Raw genomic sequence first — 20,104 nt, 5'->3', positions numbered from 1 at the left:
CACACACACACACACACACACACACACACATCCTGAACATATGAAAAAAATTGACACTCAGCTTACAGAAATACAAAAGACAGCAACAACAAATCCTGATACAGTCAAAAAAAAAAAACCCCTCTAGGTTAATTTCATTTATATTAAGAATGTGAACTCTGGAGACAGACTGCCTCAGTTCAGATCTAACCAATTATTATGTCCATAACAACATTAAGCTAGTTAACCCATGTTCCTCAGTTTCATCACCCATAAAATTAGGAATAGTTGTGCCTCCTACCTCATAGAGTCACTCTGAGATTTAAATACTGTAATCTATACAAAGCATTAGGACTGTGTCTGGCATTCAGTAAGTGCTATCGGAAGGTGTTCTATAATAAATAAAACTTAAATTATTAAAAATAAAAATTAGTGACATGAAAACAGTGACAAATCAAACCCAACGGTTTATTCAAGGAATTGTTCAACATCAAGAACTCAATAAAATTTTTATGCCCATTAATAAAAACTTAAAAAATATTTCTAGAAATAAACTACTTAAATATGACCAAACAACATTTATCAAAATCCAACAGATGTAATGCCTATGCCAGGGATGCAAAAAGCTTGAACAACTGCATGTTACCAATATGAAAAACCGAATACAGCACAAGGTCATAACTTTTCTCAAGCTCATTAGAGAGCTAAGCTCACAGGAAAACAAAACAGTCTTAATTTCAAGGGAGGATAAGACTTTAAAGAGAAATGGAGATTTGCATTTACTGGTAGGCTCTTTCCCACACATCTCCACTCGGTGCTCATGAGAAATATCAAGGGCAGGGTAGGAGACCAGAGATGGCTTCCCTCCCTGATGCATGCAGGCAGGGTGTATGGGGGAGGGGACTGGCTGCTGCTATGGAAGGAGAAAAATCCTCTCCCCTCCCCTGGCAGACTCTTCTGTGAATACAGCAAAAGCCATGTGTAGCTGAAAAGGGGCAGCAAAACCCTCAGGGCACAAGAAAACCACAGTTTGGAAACCAGAGAAACAAGAACTCCCTCTATCTGTGGGTAAGAGGCAGGATATAGACCTGGGTCCAATATCCTGTGCCAATACTATTAGATAGCATCTGTAAGTGGGAGAAGGGCAGGAAACTGTCCTATGTAATACCTGCCACAGATACAAGTGAGAGTTTGGCTGCCAGGGAAAGAACTCTGAGAAGCCCCACCCCAAAGCACAAAGAGACTGTCTTAAGATTGAGGCAGAGAACTCCTAGTCCTCCAACACCAGACTATAAAACAGAATTCTCCTGCTGGAAGAAGGGCAAGAATGCAACATCTGCATCCTCTGAAGTTCAAGCACATAGAGTCAACTGAAAACCGAGGGTGAAGCATGAGCACTAAGAAAAACTCTCCAGCACCTAGGCTTCCATCTGAGCATAAGGCATCAGCAACCTGTTACTAGAACAACGTGAAAACTATGATGCATGGGCAGTAACCACAGCTATAACAAAACCCAAATCCAGCTCAACTTCTGTGTGGTTCAACTCAATGCTCACACTACGGGCCTAAAAGGAGAACCACTGGTTTATTCACAATGTCCATCATTAGATAAAAAATTATGAGACACATGAAAAGTAAAAGCAAAAAAAACCCAACAAAACCAAAAACCTGTCAAATGACAAAACAATCATAAAACCAGACTCAGAGATGACCCACATATTAGAACTATCAAACTCTGACTTCACATTATGAAGGAAAACAGTCTCATGGTAAATGCCAAGCTATTTTGTGTAACGTAAAATCCATTCTTACTAAAATTATGTGAGAGACAGGGATATCCACTATTATAATTCCTAGTCAAGATTAATTGGGCAGGTCTATGAACTGTGGGAGGAGAAAGGTGCACATTATTAGTTTTCTATTTTCACTAGCTATGGTGAACATGCATACTTTTTAAAAATATTTTTTTATTGATTTTAGAGAGGAAGGGAGAGGAAGAGAGAGATAGAAACATCAATCATGAGAGAATATCACTGACCAGCTGCCTCCTGCACACTCCACACTGGGGATCGAGCTCAGAACCTGGGCATGTGCCCTGACCAGGAATTGAACCAGCGACCTCCTGGTTCATGAGCCAATGCTCAACCACTGAACCACACTGGCTGGGTGACATGCATACTTTTAAATAACTTCTTATTTTGAAATAATTCAAGACCCACAAGAACTTGCAGAAAGTGTTCCTGTGTAGCCTTCATTTAACTTCTCCCAGTGATGACATCATATACTAGTATGTACCACAGTATATTGTCAAAACCAGGAAATTGACATTGGTACAATGTCAGATATTGACCTTATTTGAATTTCATCTGTTTTTACATTTTCCCTCCTGTCCTCCCTTCCTGGTATGTAATTCTATGACATTTTAAAATTACAAAATTGAAATATAGAAGTGTTACCACACTATAAAGAAACCTCCTATTACCCTTTAACTGTCATACCCTGTTCTACACCCTAGCTCCAAAAAACCAATGATCTTTTCTCCATCATAATGATTTTACCACTTTAGGACTTTTACATAAATTGAATCATATAGATACAACCCTTTGAAATTTATGTTTCTCATCCAGCATAGTGCCCATGCGAAGCATCTAGGTTGTACATATCAATCAACTGCTCCTTTACATTGCTGAGTAACAACCATTCATTGTGTGTATGTTGATCCACTGAAGGATATCTGGCTTCTTTCTAGTTTGGGGCAATTGCAAGTAAAAGCTGCTATGAATATTTTTGTATATGATTTTTGTCAACATACATTTCTTTGGGATAAGACCCAACAATGCAATAGCCGGGTTGTGTGGTAGTACATGTTTGTAAGAAACTGGCAAACTGGCTCACAGAGTGGCTGCATCACTTTGCATTTCACCAGCAGTGTATGAGAGATTCAGTTTCTCCACATCCCATCAACATTTGGTATTAAGAGTATATGTTTCTAGCCATTCCAATAGGTGTGATGTGGTAACTCACTGTTGTTTTAAAGAACATGTAAATTTTAAAAGAGATATTTACTTTTTTAAAGTTTTAAAAATAATAAAATTAAAATGCAAGATTTATGGGTCCTTTGTCAAATATTCTGCTTCAGTAATCCTGAAATCGAGGTCAGGAATCTGAATTTAAATGTCCATACTGTTTATTCAAGTACTCTGCTTCTGGAAACTATCCTGAAAAAATAACTTACAGTCTTTAAAAATTTAACTTTCATGTATCCTTATCCTTTCTTAGGAAACTATTAGATAATATGCTCTATCAAAATGAAAGCATAAATCAAGTATAACAAAAATCAGATCCAGGAAACAGGTGACTCAAGATAAAAGAAACTAAAAGAATGCACCAAACAACACTGAAGGTAGGTTCCAGGACTGGTAATGTCCCTTAGAGCAATCAGTTCAGATAAAAAAAAAAAAGGCAACATTTTTAGGTCACCTGATATACTTGAATGTATTGAGATATTTGTATATCTAGTAGAGAGTATACAGATGTACTAGTGATAGATACACAGTATACGAACTGAAAATCCAGACTATAATTCTGAGGAAGACAAAACGTTGAGGAAAAAAAAATGTTTGTTAAATAACGGTGAAGGGGCTGAGATTTGTATGCTACTTGCAAGCTAACAATTAGCCCGCCAGTGTTGTGCACGCTGACAGAAGACACAAGAACTCTGGGTCACAGACAAAGAACTTTGATTTATTCAGGCACAGCACAAACAGATAAGCTCCATGTTTGTAAAGGTTGTCTTTGTCTCCCAGCTCCCATTGGGGCAACAAAGAGGGGACCAGGTAGATATGCACACACAGTGTGACTGCATCACAGTTAAATAACTCTAAGCTGAAGGAAGCCCGATCTGTCACAATATGCTGCAGCAAACCTGCCTGACTTTTGCCTGAGAGGGAGATACTGTTTTTATTGTATTGGGTAGTAAACAATACTCTGCTTTAGAGAAAGATACTATATCTTCCAAGGCTGCTAAACAAATACATCTTAGAACATAGTTCAGAACAAAGAACGTTAGAAATGCTAAATATACAAGGTGAGACAAAAGAAGGTTCACAGTTGTGAGTACGAGAAACACAGAGTTTATTATTGTATTATTATTTATTAATTACTGTATTATTTTCCATATGAACAATTATAAACCTACTTTTGACCTGGCCGTATAATATAGGCCATACAGAAATACTAAAAACCCATGGGAGAATTGTCACCCAACTTGGTTAATTTAGAGAGCCACAACCATCATTTGTTCTTAAAAAATTAAATAGAATTTAAAATGCCCTCAGTACAAACATATAGAGTATGTATATCCTTACATTTTGCTTTAGTTTCAACCTCCTCATTTTGAAGATATAAAATAATTTGACAAAGATGATTTGGACAAGGACAAGAAAACAGGTGTCTGACATCTACACCAATGGTCTTTCTACCACCACACCCAATGGAACATAGGCATAATGTGTCATACTTTATGAACAGACTAGAGGCCCAGTGCACGAAATCTGTGTGGGGCGGGGGGGGGGGGGCCCTTAGCCCGCCGGGAACCCTCGGGGGATGTCCGACTGCCGGATGTCCCACAGGAATCAGGCCTAAACCAGCAGTAGGACATCCCTCTCGCAATCCGGGACTGCTGGCTCCTAACCGCTCACCTGCCTTCCTGCCTGATCACCCCTAACCACTCAACCTGCCTGCCTGATTGCCCCTAACCATTTGCCAGCCTGCCTGCCTGATCGCCCCTAACTGCCTCTGCTTGCTGGCCTAATCTCCCCCTAACTGGTCCCCTGCCGGTCTGGTTGCCCCCTAACTGGTCCCCTGCCAGCCTGGTTGCCCACTAACTGCCCCCCTGCCAGCCTGGCTGCCCCCTAACTGTCCAGAAGGAAGTTGGATGTCTGGAACATATCTGGTCGACCTGGTCTAATTAGCATATTACCCTTTTATTAGTATAGATTGTCCATACATTTTATCAATTGCAACAATATGTCTGCTGTCATCTTACAAATGTGGAAACCAATACTCAGAGAAGTTAACTGACTTAATCAATGCTCTACAACTAATAAATGGGCAATTCAGAATTTTAAAATTAAAAATCCATTACTAGAATAAGCTACCAGAAAATAATCCAAAGCCATACCCTACAGACAGTAGAAGGGTAGCATCATTTAGGCATATCAAAGGCAGTCCATTAACATGGCTAACATAGGAAAATGACTAAAAACTCATTCTAATATATGATTTCATCATAAGAAATTATATTATTATTTACTATCGGGTAGAAAGGGTGTTTGCTGGTTACTCAGTCTCTTAAAAGAGTTTATCCTGCAGTGACCTCTAAAGAGAAAAGGACAAAACAGAAATCTCTTCTATCAATATTTTTAAACCAATAGTAAAAAGCTAAAATTACTGATGCTGCTCAATTCATGAGCAAAGAAACTTTAACACAAAATAAAAATCCTTCTAAAGAGTTTTAGTTGGGCAGTTAGTGACTATGAAGACAATATTATGCCAGAATAAATCCATGTCATCTGTGTCTTGAACTTAGTAGATACTCAATAAATATGTTGACTTCAACTAGGACAGATTAAAATTTATTTTTATTTTAAAAACTTACTAATCATGTAATATGAGTTCAACAATATGCTAAATTGCAAGAGAATAGCAACATGAAAAAGCTATTGATCCCTTATGCTCAAGTTTTTTATTTAGGGAGGATGATATGTAAGCAATCAACTATATTAGAGACAGAATTACATAAAAGCCATAACAGAAATAAAGAGTAGAGGAAGTTAAAGAACATGACACATTTAGGAAACTCTAAGTAGTGGGGGATGGTTGGGGTTTATCAATACTAAAGAAAGATTTAAAAAAAAAAAAAAGAAAGAAAAGGAAAACCAAGCTAAAACTAGTGTGGAATCCTAAATTTCATCCTTAGGAGATTTAGATTACATTCCTCAGACAATAGAAAGCAACTAATTTTTAAAATTTACCTAACCATATTTTACTCTCCCTCTTGACAAAGTTACTTTGTGTATGTTTAAAAAATTATTCCCCTTGTTGCTCTGAGTGTATTTATTATTTCATTATTACTGTTGATAAGTCAGTGAATGTAACTGCCATTCCTTTGTAAATATGTCTTTTCTAATTGTTATTTTTAACAGCTTGTCTTTAAATTTGATGTTCTGCAATTTCTTCATACTTAGAGTTCGTTTGGTATTCCTAGATCTGAGGTCTCTCTGACTTCCATTGCCATACTTGTTCAACTCTATCTTCCAGTTCACTAACAGTTTCTTAAACTCTGAAATCTGCTGTTCAACGTATATGCTGTTTAATTTTAATTATTTTAATTTCTGTAAGTTTCATCTAGTTTTTACCCAAATTCCTTTGATCATTTTTAGTCATTTTCCTTGCTCAAGCACTTCTTTACTCTTATGTTTTTATTGATTTCAGAGAGAGGAAGGGAGAGGGAGAGATAGAAATATCAATGATGAGAATCATCGATCGGCTGCCTCCTACATGCCCCCTACTGCGGATTGAGCCTGAAACCCATGCATGTGCCCTGACCGAAAATCGAACCAGTGACCTCTTGGTTCGTGAGTCACTGCTCAACCACTAAGCCCCACTAGCTGGGCTCAAGCACCTCTTTTGAAAGTTCTTACTTAAACACTTACATTCCATTTGTGAAATACATGATTCTACTGTCTTGTGTGTTTGTGGACGTTCATTAGAAGTGCCGTTTTCTCTTACATGTTTTTTGGATAGCTCAGGAACTTTGAAACTTTATAGGAAAGATTAAAGGTATAAGGGAAGGTAATTTTCTTTTATCTGTTGTCTATGGGCCCCTTCAGGGTAGGAATACTGTAAATAAAATCTTCAGCTTTCAGAACCACACAGACAACAAAAATTCAGGCAACCTGTGTGGTTCTCAACCTGCCTGAAAGGGAGCTGCAGATCATATATTCTCAGTGCTGCTTCCCTCTCCACAGTCAAGAAAGTCAAGTTACCTTGCTGTCTTATTTTGTATAAAGGGCTTGACTCGACCTGCGCTAAGGCTGTGGCCATCTAGGATACCAGCTTCAGGAGAGCATACCTCATTGCACTCCGGCTTACACAGGCTCTGGGCTCTCTCTCCAGTCTGTCTCCCCCTTGAAGTCATTAAAATGGAATTCAAATTTACCCAGGTTTGACGAATGCACTCAGGGTAAAAAACCACTTCAGACAATCACTTATTTTGTGTGTGTGTGTGTGTGTGTGTGTCGTTTCCACTTTGTTTAGGGCCTTTTCAAATTCCTGATCTTCTTACCTTCTCAGTAATATTGCTGTTAAATATTCTTAAAATATAAATTTTGCCCTAGCTGGGTTTGCTCAGTGGATAGAGCTTCGGCTCTCAGACTGAAGGGTCCCAGGTTTGATATCAGTCAAGGGTATGTACCTCAGTTGTAGGCTTGATCCCCAGCCCCAGTCAGGGCACATAAGGAATAGAGATATCCTGAATGACCCTCCTGATAAAAACAATTAATAAGGACAGTGTATATATATGTGTGTGTGTATATATATATATATATATATATATATATATATATACACACACACATATATATACACTGTCCTTATTAATTGTTTTTATCAGGAGGGTCATTCAGGATATCTCTATTTTCTTACATTGCTTAAAAAGCAAGACTTAGCGAGGGGTTTTCAGTAGAAAAGTACTATCTATTTTGTAATGATAGTTAATGGAAGTGTGACAACTGATTAAAGAGGTGAGAAACTGGGGACAGAAAAATTAAGTTAGGAGGGTATCATTACTGTCTAGATCAGTGGTCGGCAAACTGCGGCTCACGAGCCACATGTGGCTCTTTGGCCCCTTGAGTGTGGCTCTTCCACAAAATACCGACTTCTGCGCATGGGCCACGAAGTTTCAATCGCACTGTATGTGCGTACCCGCACATGGTATTTGTGGAAGAGCCACACTCAAGGGGCCAAAGAGCCGCATGTGGCTCGTGAGCCGCAGTTTGCTGACCACTGGTCTAGATCATGAACTTGACAGAGGATAGAGGTAGGATAATTAAGAAAAAAGTAGGGAAGAAATCACTGTTGCAGAATTGACAAACTATAATTGAGAGCTTAAAAGGATATGAAGATTATGTTAATTGTATTAGCTCATGTCTAGGAGAATGGTAGTACCATTAATTGGTCAATTTGGAAGTACATAATAGAAAACTATTAAGAGTGATTTAAAATATAGGCACTATTTCTGTCACCAGACAAATAAATCAGGGTATAGGTGCTAATGTTCTCGAAGTGGTTCACTCACTAAGGGGCTCAATGATGGCATTTTTTTCATGGCTATAAAATAGATGCTGCAGTTCCAGGCAGCACATAAGTGCTCCAGGAGAAATGAAGAAAGGAAAGGCGCCTGAGACTTTTCAGATACATTCCAACTTCTTCCCCCTCTTACTAGAATTCCTCTTATGCCTCACTGGCAAAAAGAAAGGCTGAGAACCTTCAACAGCTTCTACAATAAAGGCAAAGAAAAATAGAATTGGGAATAAATTTTAAATTATATAGTCGATAGTGTTTGACTCAGGTTCTGACTTCTGCCTAAGGAGAAGAGAAGGGTGAGGGAGTCAAATTAGGGATTTGGTTTCAAACTTGTTAAGGTTAAGGAGACATTAAGACATGCAAGTGGAAGGCATACAAGGCAGCCATTAGGATATAACTGATAAGTGATATAGAAATGGATGAAATTTGAAGAGACAAGCCCACAATAAAAACAAACAAACAAACAAACAAATGCTGGTGAGAATATGGAGCAAGAGACACTCTCATTTATTGCTGGTGGGAGTGAAATATAGTACGACCACATTGGAAGACAGTTTGGCAACTTTTACAAAACTAAACATATTATTACACACAACCCAGCAATTGCAGTCCTTGGCATTTATCCAAATGAGTTGAAAAACTTATGAGCACACAAAACCTGCACATGGATATCTACAGCAGCTTTATTCATAATTGCTAAAATCTGGAAACAGTCAAGATATCCTTTGGTAGGTTAGTGGATAAATAACCTATGGTACATCCTGAAGATGGAATATTATTAAACACTAAAAGAAATGACCTATGAAGCCATGAAAAAAATGGAGGTACTTTAAATGCATATTCCTACGTGAAAGAAGCGTATCTGAAAAGGCTACAAGCTCTATTAACTGCAACACCATGACATTCTGGAAAAGGCAGGACTGTGGAGATGATAAAAAGATTAATGGTTGGCAGGTATTGGGGGAGGGAGGAATAAATAGGTAGAGCACAGAGGATTTTTAAAGTAAAACTCTTGTGCATTACACCACTATGGTAGATACATGTTTTTACATTTGTCAAGAATATACAACACTGCCCTAGCTGGTTTGCTCAGCGGATAGAGCGTCAGCCTGTGGACTGAAGGGTCCTGGGTTTGATTCCGGTCAAGGGCACATGCCTAGGTTGCAGGCTCAGTCCCCAGTAAGGGGCGTGCAGTAGGCAGCTGATCAATGATTCTCTCTCGTCATTGATGTTTCTATCTCTTCCTCTCCCTTCCTCTCTGAAATCAATAAAAATATATATTTTTAAAAAGAATATACAACACTAAGAGTGAACCCTAATGTAAATATGGACTTTGAGTTACACTGAAGTAGGTTCATGGATCATAGCAAACGTACCACCCTCTTGCTGGATGCTATGGGCATGTGCATGTATTAGGGAAAAAGGATATGCTGGAACTCCATGTTGTGTGCAATTTTGCCGTGAACCTAAAATTCCTCTAAAAAATATTTTTTTAAAGAAAGAAAAATAAGGGCCTAACCACATATCCCAGAGGATCACTTATATTTTAGAAATACACAGAAAAAGAGAAAACAGCTAAAGAATAGCGACCAAGAAAAAATGACAATATAGTAACAGAGTACTACAAAAAAATATTTCAAGAGGGAGAACCCCAAAAAGATTGAAACATGTTCCAGTTAGGTTCATTGGGATATTGAGTAAGACAAGGAATGGTAAGTTTCACAGGTTTAATCATCAGAGATCACTTACAATCTCAGAAAGAATGGGTTCCAATGGAATTACAGTGAAGAAGTCCAATTGTAGGAAGTTAAAGATGTGTGATAAGAAAGGTAAATAAATAAAGAGGAAAAAAGAGCATATACAAAAATTTCTTATTAAGTCTGATGTCTGTGTATTTATGGCTAATCTAAATTTATTTTAAAAACATTAGATGACCAAAACTGTGTTCTTCAAGAAACCAATTTCTTAACATCAGTGGACAAATTTTAAAGAAATAAATAATTTGTGGTTTTTTTTTTCATGTTAACTCTCAGTCTCATATTCTATATGTAGCATTGTGTTATTTGGGAAAAATGCAAATATTATAAAAGTAGGGAAACAGTGTCATGCTAGCAATTTATCTACTATAATAGTATAATTCCATACTACTTTTCAAAAATAATGTATAAATGATCACCAAAAATCCAATTTTATGCTCTACCACAAAAAAATATAGAAAAAAATTTCTGATTATAAGAATGAATACATTGTTATTAAAAAGTATTTCCTTGTATAATTGTGTATTTGTCTAAATTATCAACTAGAAAGTTCTATGTAAGGCTTGACCATTAACTTAAGACTTTTCCTAAACATAACTCTAGGACTGTTTCCTTTAGGAATTCCAATGTAACACAATGAAATAAAACATGAATTTTTAGCCCTCACTCTATTCAAGTTTAATTTTATTAGTGAAATTAACAATAGTACCATTTATGATAAAATACTAGAAGTATTTTTGGCAGAATGAAAGCTCCCAGAGAAAATAACTCTTTCAAAAAAGTCTTCCTAAAGCTCATTTGGATACTATCTAAATGTTAAACAAGTTAGCAAACAAAAGAAATGATAGTTGTAAGTAGATAGTAAAAGATAGAATTACTGCTCAGAAAGGAGACGAACAATTAATTCATCAGATAGCTTATTAATAAACTTATTATTCCTAACTTATATGACAACTTGATGATACAGAATGCAATAATAGAGAACTAAATAAGGACAAAATAAGAAATTAAAAATTGATTTAGAATAAAGCTGATGTCTTATAAATGACCTAATTTTCATAACAAATTCTAGATTTCGCAGGAGGAAATATGGCATAAAATAACTAAAAAATGTTTTATACAAGACATTTTTTAAAAGAGCTAAAATGAGCACAGGGCCTTTAAAAAGATTAAATTTATGAATTTTTAAATATGAATTCTTCCTCCCATCTCTATTCTACAAAAATTTTAAGTTGGCTTAGTTAATGGATAAAGTTATAAAGGACTAAAACACAAGAGAAAAATTTTGAGACTTTTGCAGAAAAAATAGGCAACTAGAAAAGATTTTAATGTAATATATTTCTCAGGAGTAAAACTGTAGTTTTGTTTATATATTACTTTAAATTATATAATCTATGGTTTACAGAGATTTCTATTTTATAAGGTTTGGGTTTTGTTTTGTTTTAACTTCCAGGTTTCTTTTGCTCTACATCTTGCCTTCTAATTCTAATAACCTCTTAGAAATGTGCATGTATTTCTCTCCATTAATAGCAGCTGCCATTTATTTCAATTTAACACAAATACACACACAATAAAAAATGTCAGAGTAAAGACTATGCAATTATGCACTTAACAAACTAGAATTTCCATTGTAGGATCTGTTTTAAATGGGAATAGTGATATCACATAGAGCTATGAAATTTGTCCCCAAAAGCTGATAATAAAACAACACAAGATGACAGAGCCTGCCTTTAAAACAACTTAACTTTCTTTTGGTGTGCAGAAGCTTTTTAGTTTTATGTAGTCCCATTTGTTTAATTTATCATTTGTTTCTCTTGCTCTAGGATATATATCAGCAAAAATATTCCTACAAGAATTATCTGAAAGTTTACTCCCTATGTTTTCTTCTAGGATTTTTATGGTTTCATGACTTACATTTAAGTCTTTTATCCATTTTGAGTTTATTCTTATGTATGGTATAAGTTGGTGGTCTAGTTTCTTTTTATTTCCATGTAACTGTTCAACTTTCCCAACACCATTTATTGAAGAGACAGCCTTTATTTACTCCACTGTATGTCCTTGCCTCCTTTCTCAAATATTATTTGACCATAAAGGCATCGGTTTATTTCTGGGTTCCCTGTTCTGGAACCCACTGCATGGGAGAATGTATTTGCCAGTGATACATCTAATAAGGGGTTAATTTCCAAAGTATATAAAGAACTTATACAATTCAACACCAGGGAGACAAACACTCCAATTAAAAAATAGGCAAAGGACCCGAATAGACTCTTTCCAAAGAAGACATACAGATGGCAATAAACATGTGAAAGAATGATCAACATCACTGATCATCAGAGAGATGCAAATCAAAACCACAATGAGACATCACCTCGTACCTGTCAGAATGGCTATCATCGAAAATCAACAAACAAGTGCTGGTGAAGATGTGAATTAAAGGGAACCCTTCTGCAATGTTGGTGGGAATGCAGACTGTTGGCAAGAATGAAGCCACTGTGAAAAACAGTATGGAGCTTCCTTAAAAAATTAAAAATGGAACTACCTTTGACCCAGTGATCTCACTTCTGGGAATATATCCTAAGAATCTTGAAACACTAATTCAAAAGAATACATGCACCCCTATGTTCATTACAGCATCATTTACAATAGCCAACATCTGGAAATGGCCAAAATACCCATCAGTAGATGAGTGAATAAAAAAGCTGTGGTACATTTACACAGTGGAATATTATGCAGCCATCAAAAAGAAGGAATGCTTTATCTTTTACAAGAGCATTGATGGACCTGGAGATTCTTATGCTAAGTGAAACAAGCCAGTCAGAGGAAGACAAATATCATATGATCTCACTTATAGGTGGGATATAATGAACAAACTAAACTGATGAACAAAATAGAAACAGAGGCATGGGTACATGGAACAGTCTGACAGCTGTCAGAGGAGAGAACGGTGTTGGGGTGCTGGCAAACTGGATGAAAGAAGGTGAAGGGTCTAGTCAAAGAACATTATACTTGACACATAGACACACACAATAGTGTGGTGATAGCCAGAGAAAAGGGGGTACGGGGGCTGGATGGAGGTGGGCAAAGTGGAGGAAAATAGGGATATCTGTAATTGTGCCAACAATATAAATAAAGTTTCAAAAAAACAATGTTACTTTCAATTTGCAAGTATATATTTAAAATTTATTATACAATATTTTACTCATACTAAAATAAATTCCTTGGGATAATTAATTAATAATCACAGAAATCTACAAGTCTTTTATTTTCCATTTATTGTTCTGGTCCACCCATAAATTCTAAAGAATAGAAGAAAAAGTGCATTAAATAATAATAACAAAACCCACCACTGACAGTTTCAAAATGAAGCTAAATACATTTTGTAGAAAAATCTGATTTCAACCAAATCTCATACTTTTTAGACATATTAAAAATATGTTCCACATCAAAATGCCAATACTTTCTCAATTTTAATAGATAGTGAGTTACAGTGCTAATTTTTGTAATCTGAAACAATGAATTAATTCAAGACAAGAAAGTACTATACAATCCCACAGACAGCACATCTTTTTTTTTACTGCACAATATCAACAGTGATGGATTTTTTTCTGTTTCCCATGAGTATTTTTTTTTCCCCTTTTAACCTGTTCATGAGAATGTTAGCACCTTGAAGGCAGGGACCAGTACTAGGTCACAGGCTTTATGCTAGGAACTGGGGAAAAGTCAAAAAAAGAAAATGGAAAGTCATAAGAAAAAAAATACTGTAAGTAGAATTAAAATAATGTCCTTTTTCATGATTATTGGATCTATATTACAAGAAACAGAACTTTTTGTCATGAAATGTACACTTCACTTGTTTCAAATTCTAGTAGAATATATTTTCCTTTTTTGGTAATAAGCAACATTTTAATTACCATTTCAATTCCCAAACATAATCACATACCTTTCAAGGGGTGTCAGTTCTGTGGGTTACTAATATTTAAAGTCATTAAAAAAATTAGTGTAATAAATATTGATGGGAAGAAAAGTTCATGATTTAATTTTTTCTTTTAGTGTGGCCACTTTCTATTAACCATAAAAGGAAACACAATATTATAAAAATCTGAAATAGAATGAACATGTACCAAAAGTTATTAATAGAGATCACTCAAAATTCAGAAAATATGTTGTTTTCATGTACACATACATGAGATAAGATAATACCATGGCAGAAGGGTGCTGTATCTGTGTTTAAAGAAGGGGCTGTTGGCAAACACCACAGCTCACTTCTGCTGAAATGTACACAGCTGATATATGCAGCACAGAGAGCTGGCACCAAGGGCTTACAACCTTAATTTGCCTGCAAGAAGGAACAGAGATTTACCTTCAGAGCACGTTCTTGATTGTTTTCAGCAGTCAGATGTCTCATGTTGTTTGCTGAAGTCTGGTTCTGCTCTTTCAAACGATGAAGCTCCTGCTCCAGCCGTTTGCACTGCCACAGGGGAAGAATCCCATTAAGTAAAGGAGTTGCAGCATTTTTTTCATCAAGTCACATGAGTTAATGCCACTGTATTCTTAAAGACAAGGTATCTTTTGCAAAGAGAATAGTAAGTTAACAGTAATGTTGAAAATAGTAAGTTAACAGTAATAGTAACTATTTATAGTACTCTGCTATTCAACTGCAACTTTCTGTTTGTTTTTTTAAACTAATCTAAATATTGCCGTACAAGTTAGAAAATCCTAATTATTTTCATAAAGTTAAGATCAAACTACATTAAATTTTTTTTTCATTAACCAAATGGTTTTCATTATATATCTACTGGCTGAATATAATGACGCTTCTAAAAATCATATTGGATTATAAATAAACTGTAGTATTCTGTTTTGAATTTTTATTAACTTTTAAAAAGAAAAAATATGATAAAAATATATTATGAGATTTTTCAGATTTTTATAAATATTTAAAGAAATAATTGTGCAGGGTAAAGGTGACAACCACAGAGTGCTTTAAGACTTGGAAATATTAAGGAAACAAGTGTTCTTAATTTCTATTTTGACTACACTCTATTTTTAAGTAAATCCAGTGATAACAAACATGTGAAATGACATTCTGACCCACTGGCAACATATGAGATATGAGTAAAAAAAGAAATTATGAATAAAAGCATAAATGGGTTAATAGAAGTACCTATGTTAAAAAAATCATTGAAATATCATGCCATTTGCATACAAGATCTTAAACTGAATATATCAAACATTTCGCAAAATAACTATGCAGGATGTAAACTGATATGCTTCAAATCAGGACCATATGAACATACATGGGGAAATTGGCTAAACAAATAAAAGTACTAAATCCATCTTTCAGGAAAAAGTTATAAATCACTCTTTATCTATTTTAAAATTAGGATATTTATAATTAACAACCAATAAGTAATTATACATATTGATGCAAGACCTAGGCAAAGTTACTTCTAAATCATTTGACAAATGGCTAGTTGTCATAATGAATTAAAAATCATTATTATGCTATAATAAAGATGCTGTGATAATCCAAACTGGCATTTCTTACTACTCTAACATTGATTCCTTCTGCCTCTGATCTCTATAATATTTTGCAGTCCGGACTATTATATACTAACCTTGAGTAATATAAAAATCCTTTTCAAAAAAAGAATATCAGACTCTTAATACTGACTTAAATTATATAATGATGTTTATATACAAATACAAATTGGGAAATACATGCCTCAGCATATTAATACAATTATGAAACCAAAACAGATTTATAAATTAAATTAAATAATAATCACAAAATTAAAACTTTTAAAATCAGTATTAATGAAGTAGATAGAATTTTTGCTGAAACTAAGTTCTGCAAATATAATATAAAGTGGTGGATGTTTTCACATTGCCATGTCTATTCCACCATGTGTTATGTGACAACTTATCATATTTTAAAAAAACAATGAGTAAAATCTTTGTGACATGACATCTGGCTTTTGTGTGGAGGGAACACATGACTTACAAATTAAACTGTGTATCTGTCCCTTTTAAGCTTGTAACAAAATATTTGGTTGCAACACAATCAAAGTTCAAATGTGTTTAGTGAAGACACAAATGAGGCATGAAAATAAGTAAGACATAACAGTAAGCACACAATCTAGTAGAAAATATTCTCTACTACAATTATTCTCTACATTTTCAAATAATCTTAGTACAAAATTATTATGTACTGAGGCCTAGTGCAGGAATTCGTGCACCTTGAAAGGAACTGTGAACCGTGAGGCTGCAGTGGGCACAGGGGCGGGTCTTGGCCCATCCTCCACTCCCCTATCCGGCCCCTCCTGCCTTGGTCCTGGTCTCCCGTCTGCCCACAGCTTCGCTCCCATAGCCGCCGCTCTCATGCGCTGATGGCGCTGGCCCTGCTCGCACCCGCTGACGGTGCAGAGCAATTTGGGCCGGCGCCAGTTAGCGGGTGCGAGTGGCAGTTGCTGCCCCGATCTCGACTTAGGAGCAGGGGGAGGTGGAGAAGCCTTCAGGGGCGATAGGTGCAGCAGCTGTGGGTGCAAGTGGGGCCGGTGCCAGGAGTTGGTGTGAGTGGGGCTGGCGCCGGCAACAGGTGCAAGCAGGGTTGGCGCCAGCAGTGGGTGTGACCAGCAGCTCCAGCACTGGCTGTTGGTGCAAGCGGGGCCAGCACCAGCAGCAGGTGTGAGCGGGTACATTGTTGGCAGCAGGTATGAGAGGTGGCTGCAGGCCCTGATCACCCCTCAGGAGCAGGGGGAAGTGGAACAGCCCTGAGGGGCGATCAGGGCCAGTGCCGGGCACTGGCAGCAGGTGCTAGTGCCAGGCAAGACTGCGGCATGCAGGAGCAAAGAATTTTCAGTAACCTCCAGAGGCTCACCCTGATGACAGCTACTGGCACCCCGTCTTGGTCTGGCACCCCTGATCACCTGCTCCACCATCCCGCTGGGACCGAGGCCTGCCATGTTCTGCACTCTGCCGCCTGCTGCCAACACCCGCCATGTCCATGCGTGCCCCCTGGTGGTCAGTGCACATCATAGCAACCGGTTGTTCGGTTGTTCCACCATGCGGTCTATTTGCGTATTAGCCTTTTATTATATAGGATTGTGTATTGAAATGAAATGACTAAATATGAACTATGAGGTTACAAAGGTGACTATGGGGATAAAAGAATGTTTCATGGAACAGATTACATCCAAGTTGAGCTTATTTTGGGTATATGATTTCAGAAGCTGAAAGAGGTGAAAGAGGGAAGATACAGGGGAAAAGGAATGAAAGAAGAAATATCTGGTAAAAGTTAGGAACCATAGTCACAACTTGTCTGACCACCTATTTTTTATATTCCCATGTAAATTAGAAATGGCCCAAGGATAGAGACTTCTTGCCTATCTACAAGATGCACAAAAAGAATTCACTCACTCTAGCTCGAGAAATGTTTAATGTAATTTAATTTCTTCGTGAGGTTTAAATTCAACACTGACCTAGGAATCAAATTGTAGTGAGCCAACAATAACTTTGAACTGAATAAAACATACATAAATGCTCTCATCAAATACACTTTGGATTTATATTTAACTATATTTAAGGTTTCTTTAGATTTATTCAACCCTATATTATTTCTTCATTTGATGTTCTTTCATTCTTTCTGAAAAGATGGGTGGAAGGCACTCCCAGGCCAATTTTTAAAAATACTGTAAACAAAGGGATAAGAAAAGCTTAAGAATAATAAAGTGATTTTTGCACTGAGGGCATTTATCTTTATTGCATTTTGGGGCTCAGTTTCCATAGTCAGGCAGTATAAGGAGAGAAGATAAGGCCTAGAGACCAAAGTGGCAAGTGTCCCAAAGGGCTACACTTTCAGATGTTATGATCACCCTACTTTAATGAATGAAAAATGCTTGAGAAGATATCCCTAAATCAAGTAATAAATAATGGTTTTAGACAGTTTCCTTTTGAAATGACACAATTAAAATAACACAGTATCTTCCCTGTTCATATTCTTCCAAATACTAATATTCCTAACAGTTCTAATGCATGAATTTGACCTAGAAGTTTTCTTACTGATTTTATACTTTAAAAATGTTAATATTCAAATTGAACTTAAGTAAATGCTATCCGTATCTTGTCACAGTGTCCTTGAGAACCTGGATTCTCACCACAGAGAAAGATAAATATCACATGATCTCACTTATTTATGGAATATAATGAACAACATAAACTGATGAACAAAAACAGATCCAGAGACAGAGAAGCGTTGATCAGAACATCAAACCTCAGAGGGAAGGTAGGGGAGGGTGGAGGTAAGGGGGAGAGATCAACCAAAGAACTTATATACATGCATATAAGCCTAACCAATGGACACAGATACCAGAGGGGTGAGGGCATGAGGGGGGAATGGGGGAGCAATGAGGTGATTAAGGACACATATGCAATACCTTAATCAATAAAGAAAAATAATTTTTTAAAAAAGTGTGTATGAGTGTGTGTCTCCTAGTTTTGCTCATTGAAAAAGGCTAGGAACAATAGCAAACCCAGCAGCAATGAGTACCCCTACTACTTAGACTGTGGGTTCCAAGTACCATTTCTGACTAAAATTAAGAACTCCATGGATATATGTCTGACTCCAGGTCAAAGACAAGAAATACACAATATAATCCAGGAACATCTGTTCTTGGCAGTTTTGTATTAACTATCAAAACTGAGTAACTATCAAAGAGACTCAGAAAGGACTCAGGAGTTAACTTGAAAAGTTCCCCAGTACCTAAAGATAAGACAATTTGAATATCACAAAGGGTAGTAACTGCAATATATTGTTTCATAAAATAAGCTTAATTTATTGAGTTTATAATGACAATAAAAAATTGAAAAAACTAATTATCATTGTTGGGTAAATTGCCAAAGTGAGTAAACTAAATATATACTAAGCCAAGAATTTATCCAGTCTTTCTTATATGAACTTTACCACTAGGTAATAAAACAATAGATAAGATGACTATAAAAATATTCTAGGCAATAAAGAGAAAGGGAATGTTAGAATATCACACTTTTGAAATCATTAATATACTAAGACATCTAGACACTGAGATCTGCTAATAACACATAGTTCTTTCACAACTTAACATGTGTTTCCACATGAAACAACACAAAACTACCTGTAAAATAGTCTTGCTAATAAAGACTAATTTAGATATGATCAAGTTTCTATATTAAATTGCCATAGCTATAGAAGAAGAGACAAGACAGAAACGTTAAATGACACTACAGAGATACAATGAATAAATTGGAAAACTCTGAAAGAAAATTGACTATTTGTTTAAAAAAATAAATTCCAAAAGATAAAGAAATAGAGGGGGAATCTACAATGTGTTTATAGTCAATTCAATAATTTGCAATGTATGATTCTTATTTGCATACAAACTCAAAATGAAGAGGAAAAGATGTGACATTTAAGAGTTCATTTGAATTTGAAAACCAATTAGGTGTTTCATAATATTAAAGAATCATGGTTCATATTTTCGGGTTTATAATGGTATTGCGGTTATGTTTTAAACAATAGTCCATATCATTTAAGAATCCTATCTAATAAAAGAGAAACGTGGTAATTAGCCATACCTCTGCTACCCTTCCCATTGGCTAATCAGGGCAATATGCAAATTAACTGCCAGCCAAGATGGCGGCCGGCACGGAGGACTCCAACGTTCCCCGCCTGCCGCTGCTGGCCTCTGAGCTTGCAGTTTGAAACATTGTTACAAATATAGAAGCTAAACAAAACCCCAGAAACCTGCTTTCAGCGAGCCGGGCTTCAGCCAGCAGGACCGCAACATTGTTTCAATTATAGAACAAATCCAGAACCCTCCTTTCAGCCAGCCGGGATCTCAGAGCTGGAATTGAAACAGTGTTTCGATTATAGAACCCAAACAAACCAGATACCTGCTTTCAGCAGCCGAGGCCTCAGAGCTGGAGCCCAGCCTCAGAGCTAAAGCTGGCCCAGAATAAAAAAA

At 36.4% G+C, this 20,104-nt stretch overlaps 1 protein-coding gene across 7 annotated transcripts in view; it reads right to left on the bottom strand.

Moving 5' to 3' along the window:
* The window catches only part of MIPOL1 (mirror-image polydactyly 1), a 328,064-nt gene that overhangs the window by 182,326 nt on the left and 125,634 nt on the right, over positions 1 to 20,104 (bottom strand). For 5 of the 7 annotated variants that reach the window (XM_005864977.2, XM_014538619.1, XM_014538613.1 and 2 more), the window contains one exon: positions 14,464 to 14,571. In XM_005864977.2, the coding sequence (XP_005865039.1) occupies positions 14,464 to 14,571 (108 nt within the window). Of the gene's footprint in view, positions 1 to 14,054; positions 14,073 to 14,463; positions 14,572 to 14,633; positions 14,670 to 20,104 lie in introns of those variants that run through there. The other 2 variants (XM_014538615.1, XM_014538617.1) reach the window with 2 other exon arrangements.

Source organism: Myotis brandtii, unplaced genomic scaffold (genome assembly GCF_000412655.1).
Source record: "Myotis brandtii unplaced genomic scaffold, ASM41265v1 scaffold194, whole genome shotgun sequence".
In the NCBI taxonomy this organism is placed as follows: Eukaryota; Metazoa; Chordata; class Mammalia; order Chiroptera; family Vespertilionidae; genus Myotis; species Myotis brandtii.
This window is presented reverse-complemented; position numbering and strand designations above follow the sequence as displayed.